A 9,708-nucleotide genomic window follows, 5' to 3' on the forward strand; every position below is an offset into this window, starting at 1 on the left:
GATGATCTTTCGAGGTCCCTTCCAATCCTTTATATTCTGTGATATAGAGGGACCGTTTACCAACTGCAAATCCCACCAAAGCTGTTGCTCAAAAATTCTGTTACTTCAGCCAAAGTTTCCTCTACAGATTCTGTCTTCTGAGATACACTTACCTTCAGATATGCAATGTGGTATTCTAGAAGAACTTGGACATTTCCAATGCTTTCTTTAGTACCAACAAATACAAACGGTACCATTCCCTAGAGAAACAGAACATCAAGTCTTATTTTCAGAGAATGTTATAATCAAAACAATGTTTAAATTATTAAAAAAAAATCTGTCTAAATTACAAAAGTGAGCTAAACAAGCACAGACAGTAACTGGATCTTGGGCTGTGCAGACGCACTAGACAGCTGAGACTGGGGTGAGGGCAGGTGCTTCTAGGTTAAGGACTTCAGACTCCAGCTTTCCCAACAACAACCTATTCTGGCAGTCGAGGTAACGACATACAGCGTTTTTATCACCCCCCACACAACACAAGAGCTATGTGAGTTTATCACAGTAGGAGCACGGAAGCATCCACAGTTCACCAAGAAGTGTCCAGTGGTTAATTAAACCAACTGTACAAGATGAAGCACCTTTAAAAGATTTTATCTTATGTTCTCATATATTTAAAGTAAGTGAACACTATTCACACTACCAATCCCAAACTCGCTATGCAGCAGAAATACATACAGGAGAAAGATTTTATTTTTTTTTTTTAAAAAAAGGTCTTGCTTCAGCAGCAAAAAACCTTTCTTGAACTGTTCTGTATAAAATTTACTGCAAGGTGCCAGGCTGAAAAAACAAAAACCCTGCTCTCTCTGTACCCACAGAACAGTTATAAAACTGGCTTCATTAAATAATTCACAGGCACCTGTCCTAGAGAACTACCCAAATCACAGACATTCTGGTTTTGTAACATGGACATCACCACGTTACAACCATTACAGGTTGGCCATGAAAAAACCCAGGGTGCAGAGGCCATGAAGGCTGGATTTATAAACTGCACAATGATGCTGAGATGAAACAGTGATCCTGTCCTGATGCCAAAAGGCAGCACTTGAACTCATTTGAGTCAGGCCCCAGAAATTCTCACTTTCTGCATATATTTTCCAACATATTCTTTGTTAAAAGATTCAACATGACTGGTTTTGAAAATAAAAACCTAATCATAGAAAGAAAGAACAAAGTACTTACATCTTCACGGGGCAGTTTATTTTCATTATCTCCTTCAATTCTCACCCTGACGACTCCAGACTTGTCTACAATCTCCTGAATCACTTTTCCATTTTTTCCAATAACTTTTCCTTCAGAGGGCAAGAATGGTTAATTTTGTACCCATGTGCAAAATATTTTAATGGGTCTCTTGATATTTTAAGTTATGTAGAACATAATTGTAACAACCACCTGACTCTCCTTCAGCATTCACTTTGTTTCAAAGTTTTCTCCTACTTCAGAGGTACAAAAAAAACCCCAGAGAAAGCCCCACACTGTGCCAGAAGAGGTGAAAACTTCCAAAATTAAACTCTCTATATGCATACAATGAAGAGTATCGATAAAGATGACCAACACACACCAGTTTCAAACTGAACCAGACTAAGTAATTGCACAAAAGTTTTGCAAATACCTATTTTAAATTTATATTGCAAAATTATTTGGACCCTTTGACTCCACATGTACCCTCATTCAGTCCTTCCTCACATTTTGACAGGCATATACAATGTATGTTTGTTGGGAGCCTCTTGAAAAAAAAAAAAAAAAAAGGCAAAAAAATACATTTTTTTTCCTGAAAATTAATTTTTGCCTTTACAAAATAATGGTTAGCCAGTATTTGGGAAAAAGTCCTCCATCCCAAGGAGGTTCTGTAAGCAGCACTCTCCTCTCTTGGTAGAGAAAGAAATGCACTGGGCATAGGGCAGTACCTTCAATTTGAGTCATAATGATGACTACACGACTTTTAACTCGGGTGTCTTCATAAAGCGTAGCTCAATGTCTGCTTACTTATGTGACCACGTCTGATTTGGACAAGATGTCTGACTATGTCATAAACTGGTGTCATCATTGTTTAAAAGCAGCATTTTCAGCCAAATGCATTACTAGGACTAGTGCCATGATTCCTATATGTGTATGTTCACATCAGTGAAAGGTGTCCAAAATGTGCAAGGAAATCAACTTGTAAAACACAACATTTAGCGAAGCTCTCTGGTTCAACTAGGTTTGCTGAATGAGTTTACAGAAAAAAGTGTGTTCATATACAAATGAACAATTAATTTGCTGAATTTTAAAACAAACTTTAACATTTGGTAGATGAGAGAATCGTCAAATTGCATCAGATACATAATTTGCAGAGGTCCTATTTAAAAAAAATAAGCAAAACCCAAATCACTACACTTTAACTTGCTCAAGTTATAGAACACCAAAAGTCTAATTTTTGGGAGTCTGTACATGAATTATTTAAATTACGTAGTCTCATAAACTCTAGTCTGAAAATTGTAGGAGGTTAAAGCAGAGGTTTTGATAATCCAAACTGCTGTGGAATCAGGTACAACACCTGCACTCTTCATGCTCCCTTCACACCTGCACTGCCTGTGAGCTGGTAACGTGGAGTCAGAAGCTGCCAGACTCGCTATCACCAGCTGGCTAAGAGGAGTGGAATGAGGGTCCAGTTCTGGGCCCCACAGTTCAGGAAGGACAGGGAACTGCTTGAGAGAGTCCAGCACAGAGCCACCAAGATGATGAAGGGAGTGGAGCATCTCCCTTATGAGGAAAGGCTGAGGGAGCTGGGTCTCTTTAGCTTGGAAAAGAGGAGACTGAGGGGTGACCTTATTAATGTTTATAAGTAAGTTAAGGGCGAATGTCAGGAGGATGGAGCCAGGCTCTTCTCAGTGATGCCCAATGGTAGGACAAGGAGCAATGGGTGTGAGCTGGAACACAGGAGGTTCCACTTAAATTTCAGAAGGAACTTCTTTACAGTGAGGGTGACAGAGCCCTGGGACAGGCTGCCCAGGGAGGTTGTGGAGTCTCCTTCTCTGGAGACATTCAAGACCCGCCTGGACACCTTCCTGTGTGATCTCATTTAGGTTCCTGCTCCGGCAGGGGGGTTGGGCTGGATGGTCTTCTGAGGTCCCTTCCAGTCCCTAATATTCTGTCATTCTGTGATTCTGTGATTATGAAGTGTCTTTGACTACTGTAGTACTAAGGAAAGATGTGTTTTCCTCTTCAGGGGGAACAGAGATTAACCCAGCTTTCGGTCGTTTATGATACAGAAGCTCCCATAAAATGCACTGACAAATTTTGGGAAGCTACATCTTCGTTATGGGTGAGACCAACAAGCGCTGCTTATTCGTACAGCGGCTCACCTCCACCCAGCCACCACCCGGAAGATCTCAGCCAGGAGGGAGCAGGAACATGAGAATTGTCTGGTGTCACTCTTGCAACTCAGCTGTAGTACTTCCCCATTAAATTCTGGAATTTAGGTTCAGCACTTCTAAGTAGTCAATTTAGCAAATAATTTTTTTGCTAGACTCTGAACTTCAAATATTAACAGTGAATTGGATAGTACAAGTCTGTAATCAAACAATTCTAAGTGTTTAAATCCTGACAAAGTATTATTCAGCAACAAGATACGGAATTTCTTAATAATTCCCTAATATATATAGCTTTAAAAGATTAATCACTTTCTACTTAAATGCAGAAATCAAATATCCTCCTGGTATCTAAATAATCTTTGCAGCATCACGCTGATTAGGCTCCCTCTCCCCAAGTTTTCATGTTTTAGCAGCACTACGTACCAACAAGATTTCTGGGAACTTGAATAAAATCCTCCACAAACTCCAAGTAACTTCTTGCCTTTTTTACTGCATCAGCAGTCTAGAAATTAATTAAAAAAGAAAAAAAAAAGAATTTATATGTGAATATGTATTAAAAATAAAACCTTGTAGCACCAAGATGCAAGTCTTCCAAACTTATTCCTCAAAAAGAGGAATAGAGACAAAATTAATCTAGTTTTGAACTAAATGTTAAACAAGTAATAGAGTATAACACCCATAAACAGAATTCAGTAGCAAAGCAAAGCATCAGTAATGAATAAAACAACTTTTTGCATGCTATTTTAAGACATTTTAAAATATTATCTGCAACTTACCATGAGTAAACCCCAGACATAAAATATCTTACAGAGGTATCTTGAAGCAGTTTCTGGTAGACATTAATTGGGAAAAACCAGCTAATTATATTTTTTTCTCCAAAATCAAGACATAATTTTCAAATGTAGAATCCATTTATTAAAAAAACCCATTATAACAATAGACACAAAGATTCTGTAGTGAAAAGATATAAATTGTAAGAGGTCCTACCAGCATTCACAGAAACTTCAGGTCACAAGAATACTACGTTAAAAGAGCCTGGATGGTGTATCTCATTTCACCTGACGCTGCAGTGAATGAATAGCTCCGTGGTTATGATTAGATGGGCAAGCCATGAAACTAAATTTAACCTCTGTGCTTTTTTCTAAACGGCTTTGGAAGCATCCAGTTTTTCTCCACATAAATCTTGTCAGCAATATTGATTTTGCATTTTTTAATGTCATTTTTAACACGTAGTACACGGTTACATTTCCCAGAGGAACACATGTGGAAAAATGGGGAATGAGAAAATGAATTTTAGACTTGTTTGTCTCTTGACAGTATCTAAAGATTATGTCACCTAATAAAAGATAAGACATTTACAAGGTTGGAGGGCCATCTCCCCACAGAACTTTACAGGCTCGCTGTAAGCGGTGATGGTATTTACAGCCTTTTCCATAAGAAAGCTGCACTGATTTTTAAAAACAGCCTAAATAAAGCAGTTGCTAGAAGTTCTCTCTCTCCTCTATGAAGTCTGTCTTAATCAGCATTGAAGAGAAAGAAAAAATCAGCCACAGAACCCTCCTTGCAACAGATGGATCCATTTTCCATGCAAGTCTCAATACCAAGCACTCTGCAAATACACGCTGACCCTCAGTGAACAGAGGCTGCTGAAACGACAGAAGCAGCTGCTCCTCTAGGTGTGTGTGCACTCACAAGGCCTGCCCACCACACAACCACTTGGATTTCCAGGGAAGGAGCTCGCTGCAGAAAGGCTGGCAGGTTACGTCCAGAGCACAGTGCCTCACAGGAGAATCTGGTAGCGGTCAGGCAAACTGGGGATTCAAAGAGCAACAGCACTGCAGGAAGGTAGGGGAGCGTACAGACACGGCACACCACGCCTGGGTAGAACTGACCACAGGTAGGAAGTTTTCTGTTTTCTCTACACAATTTCTACTTCTGTTTCTCTCCTGTCTTATGCTTGACAGGAAACTAAGCCTGAATAACACGCACCTCCGGACAAACTCTCTCCTGTAACCACAGGCAAATTACACTAGCGCAACCTGAACTCCACAGTAAGTGCTGAAACAGTGTGTAGCACTAAGGAACTTGTCCTAATCACGTATCACCTCAACGTTGTAAGTAATATTACAACCAAGGCACTGCCACCCCGAATGTTTGTTTCTGGCCACAGTTCATCTACAACGTTTTTCAAGACAGGACAGCATCACTGGTTACAGGGAGAACTATCAATGCTCTCTTATAGGCTCACTATTAAATGCCAGAAATTAACTGACAGTTAATTGAGGTTATACAAATGCTGAAACAAGAAACGAAGCTTCAAATTAACAACAGCAAAAGTGTAGAATTAAGGAATGAATATCAGCATCTAGTCAGTAATGACAGTTTTTGAGCACAGTTTCCATTTCACACTAACACCTCACCCCTTTAATCTGTCATTTTTTAGGCAACACATGAAGCAGAGTACCACCAGCTCCTGCATCTTTCAATCAAATTAGTGAAGTCCTGGAAGAACAATGAATTTATAAACCTCTACTTCTGGTAGCAGTCAAAATGACAGCACGAGAAACACGGGCAAATTGGATTTCAAGATAATGAAACAAGCAAGGAAGCATGGCAAGCAGATGAAGAGGAAGCCGTTGTAGGGAACAGAGGCTATGCTGCACGCTCAGAGCAAGCTGCTAAAGTGACACAAACTTCAACACACATTAGCAGTTTTTCACCTTCAATGAACCCTACATATAGGACACAATTAACAAATAGCAATTAACTAAACAATTAACTAAAGAGTTCACAATGTCCTGCCTCAGAGGTATGTTTATCAATTCTTTCCCAAATAAAGATGAAGGAACAGCAACTGCAGTCACAGAAGCAGAGTCAGGATGAGAAAATAAACAACAGCCAGCGGCTGCAGTTCTCCAGTGCACCTATATGCATATCTGCACTTTGCCACAAGTGCTCAGAATTTTTGTGTGAGTACAACCTGTGTGACTCACTCACACCCCAACGTGAGATAGCACACAAAGCTGATTTGGACAATGTATTCTCAGTTCCTCACAGCCAGTAATTCAGAAAAGGAAGAGTGATTCTCTCTCTCTCTCTCTCTCAAAATCAGCGTGCACATGGATTAAAGACCTCAGAGAACTCCAGTTATTAGTCACCCATTCATGCTCTGGTTACTTCACACAGTAGTCCACACAACCAAGACGTATCCAGGTTACTTGATGAGTCTTTAACAGAAAGATTAAATACAAGATATTTTTCTAAACTCAGCATTATACCTTTTGCAGCAGGAGAGTTCTAAACTAGAGTGTCAAACAAGAACTGTTCAGTTGTAGATTCTGGGGAAAATGTTTTGTAACACAGTCACTAACGCAGATCTAGTGGCTACTCGCTGGTGGAGTGCACTCCTGTTAACAAATGGTGGATCTGTCACAGGAGCCTCACACCAGTTTCTGAGACAAGGTTTTGAAAGTCCCTCCAAAGTCCTGGTGGCTCTTTTAGACCTTCCCTAAAGGAAAAAACAGAGCTACCTCTGGGAATCACTTGATAAGCCTTATCCCATGCAGATAAAGACAAAGCCCTCCCATGTCATGGCAGAGAACCATGGTTTTTTCATTGTGATACGAGTCTTTTGTCAAGAAATAAAATAAAATGCATACTAGTCTCCTAGTTTAAATGGAACTGAGCTCACGAAAGCTTCATAGGGAAAATGAGTTTTCTTGTTTTCTCCAAAGGGAAAACAAGAGTCTCCTGAAAAAGCCAGGATAGATAGGACCAGGGAAGAAGCTCAAGTATTAAGAATTGGACAAGAGTTGAATGCAATTCAACTTCACCAGTAATGAAAGTCTAAGAGAAGCTATTCTGTTTCTGATAAGGCTTGCTCTCTCTGGGGACACGAGATTTCAAAAGCAGGGGACTCACTGTCCAAGCTCTGAAGTTCACAGTACTGTGGTCTCTGTAACAGGTTCCACAAGCAGCAGTTCAGGCAGAAGGGGAAGGGTCTTGGAACCAAAGTGGTTTTGATCAGACAGGGAAAAAGCATGAACAGCATCCCAGAGTTTAGCTTCCTGCTAATCATATGGCTTTCTAATATTCTTTAAAATTTATCTCCCTCTTCCCTCCCTCAAAGATTCTGGCCCTGAACAACACTGAACTTCTATTTGTATGCAAACTGTTAGCTCTTTGGATTTTATTTGTTAGCTATGGGAGACCCTGACTACAATGTCAAGGACACTGGATCACTATTCCCACAAACCTCACAGTCTAAAATTGTCTGCCGGTGCATGCAGTTATTGAGGTCTGGCTGCTTGCCAAATTCTGCTGAAAAAAGGCAAAAAGAGTGGACAAGTATATGCAGATGCTGAAACTCTGATGTGGACTATTTAGGTTGCCTGGCTTCTTCAGAAGCAGATATCACTTCTAGGAAGGACAAGACTGGATGAGTCTAAAGGCATTTTTATTTAGGGGGCATTTGGTATTTATAATCGTTGCTGTGCACTACTGTAAGAGGCTGGTGACAGTCATAACCTTTCCACAAGATTCGGCATCACGTCATTCACATTGAAGAGATCAAAACTGGAATACACTACACATTCTACTGCAGTTACACTTGTCCAGTACTTCTTCAGGAACCATTGAGATGTGATTTACTGGCAGTACTAGGTCAAAAAAGGATCTGTTGCCACTCTGATGCCCTGGAAGTGTTTAAGACTTCCAAAAAAAAAAAAAACAAAAACAAAAACAAAAACCCAACCAAAAACCCCCAAACCAACTCAACCCCCATAAAAACAACCTCACAGAACTTCAGACATACTGAAGAGTACAGAAGTTTGTCCTCCTCTCAGCAATATCAAATTCATTTGACCCTTGGATTACAATCAGGTTCTACTCCTGACATGCATGGAGTGTAATTCAAGACCACAGCTGCCTGAAGCAGTAGACAACCGAGGATTTCTGAAAGCATTAACACCAGAGACAGTGTTAGTGGCACCTGTAGAGTTGGTAACATGGGATAAACACCCTCAAGAAACGTTCTGACAGGACCCTGGTGACACTGGCACCTTTGTCACTGATCTTCTGCCTCCTGAATGGATCATTGTTTTGGTCCAAAGACCAGCTCTCAAGGCACTTGGGAGATTTAAAACACATCAGTCAGAGTCACACAAATTAACTTGGAGCAGACCAGCATTATTTTGGCAAAACCAGCATTAAATTACCAAAATAAAAGGGTTAGAAGCAGCAGATACACACTTTAACACATTTAGGTAGGTCAGAGGAGCATACACCACACAGCAAAACACATATGAACTAGAAAGAGAGGAGGAGGAGAACCAACAAGAACAGCATATACAGTCTGGAGGAAAAAACCAACAAAACAAAACTGTGATCAAGTAAAATATCAGCAAATGACACTTCTCTCAGGTTGACTGATCTGTACAGTGCAGTTATAGAATTTGTGCATCAGCACGTGGATTGATTAGGACAGAACACATCTTATGGAGGTCACCACCACAGTGAAGTCTCGTAATTAAAACACACACAGTACAAGCTGCCATAGCGTGAACATGCACACAGACACGTAGACAGCTACTCAGCTATTTCCAGTTCTTAGTTCTGGGTACAGTTCTCACCACTCTAAAAGCAGATATAGAGTGAAATGCTCATCAGATTCATACAAAGTCTCCCCCTTACCTCTCCATAGATTCTGAAAGTACCAGTATCCTCCTCAAGTTCAATGGCAGTAACTCCTGGAACCTTTCTGGCTTGTTGTATGTTACTGCCGTGTGTTCCTATAGCAAGTCCCATTAAATCTTCTCTGACTACAAATTCCTCATGAAACGCTGCAGCAAGCTGCTTTGTGCACTGAAGAGAAAAAGTAAGACTCACCCACATGCACTCAATGTAATGTACAGTTACATGCTCAGTTTCAGGTAACAAGAATTACAAGTCATGGCTTACTTCTAAGTGCTTTGTAGCTTCTTCATTTCTTGACATGAGCATAAGTTTGGTACGAATGCTGCGCAAATGCATGTCACTCAGTATATTCACTCTCTTCACTGTTGCTTCACTGGCAGACTACGAAAGAGAAGGAACGTGAGGTTTCATTTTTTAAGCAAATCCACATTTAAAGGATAAATCAGGAGCCTATTTAAACTAAATCATAAACATGATCTAAATTTCCAGTACTTACTGTGGACACTATTCTTCCTCAAAACAAAACATGAGAAGTTCAACACCACCTCTGCAAACCAACAATTTTCTGTTCTCACTCACAGCATATTTTACACTAAACATTTTGCTGCTGGATATACCCAGTGTA

General features: G+C 40.2%; 1 protein-coding gene across 1 annotated transcript in view; it reads right to left on the bottom strand.

Moving 5' to 3' along the window:
* Positions 1 to 152: 152 nt before the first annotated feature.
* The window catches only part of LOC104529468 (FMR1 autosomal homolog 1), a gene marked incomplete at its 3' end in the record, with an annotated part of 16,871 nt that continues 7,315 nt past the window's right edge, over positions 153 to 9,708 (bottom strand). The window contains exons 6-10 of the mRNA XM_010173785.1: positions 9,348 to 9,464; positions 9,081 to 9,251; positions 3,813 to 3,891; positions 1,219 to 1,328; positions 153 to 239 (exon numbers count right to left, since the gene is read on the bottom strand). Of these exons, the coding sequence (XP_010172087.1) occupies positions 153 to 239; positions 1,219 to 1,328; positions 3,813 to 3,891; positions 9,081 to 9,251; positions 9,348 to 9,464 (564 nt within the window). The remainder of the gene's footprint in view (positions 240 to 1,218; positions 1,329 to 3,812; positions 3,892 to 9,080; positions 9,252 to 9,347; positions 9,465 to 9,708) is intronic.

The sequence above is a fragment of the Antrostomus carolinensis genome, unplaced genomic scaffold (assembly GCF_000700745.2).
Source record: "Antrostomus carolinensis isolate BGI_N321 unplaced genomic scaffold, ASM70074v2 scaffold45728, whole genome shotgun sequence".
Classification (NCBI taxonomy): Eukaryota; Metazoa; Chordata; class Aves; order Caprimulgiformes; family Caprimulgidae; genus Antrostomus; species Antrostomus carolinensis.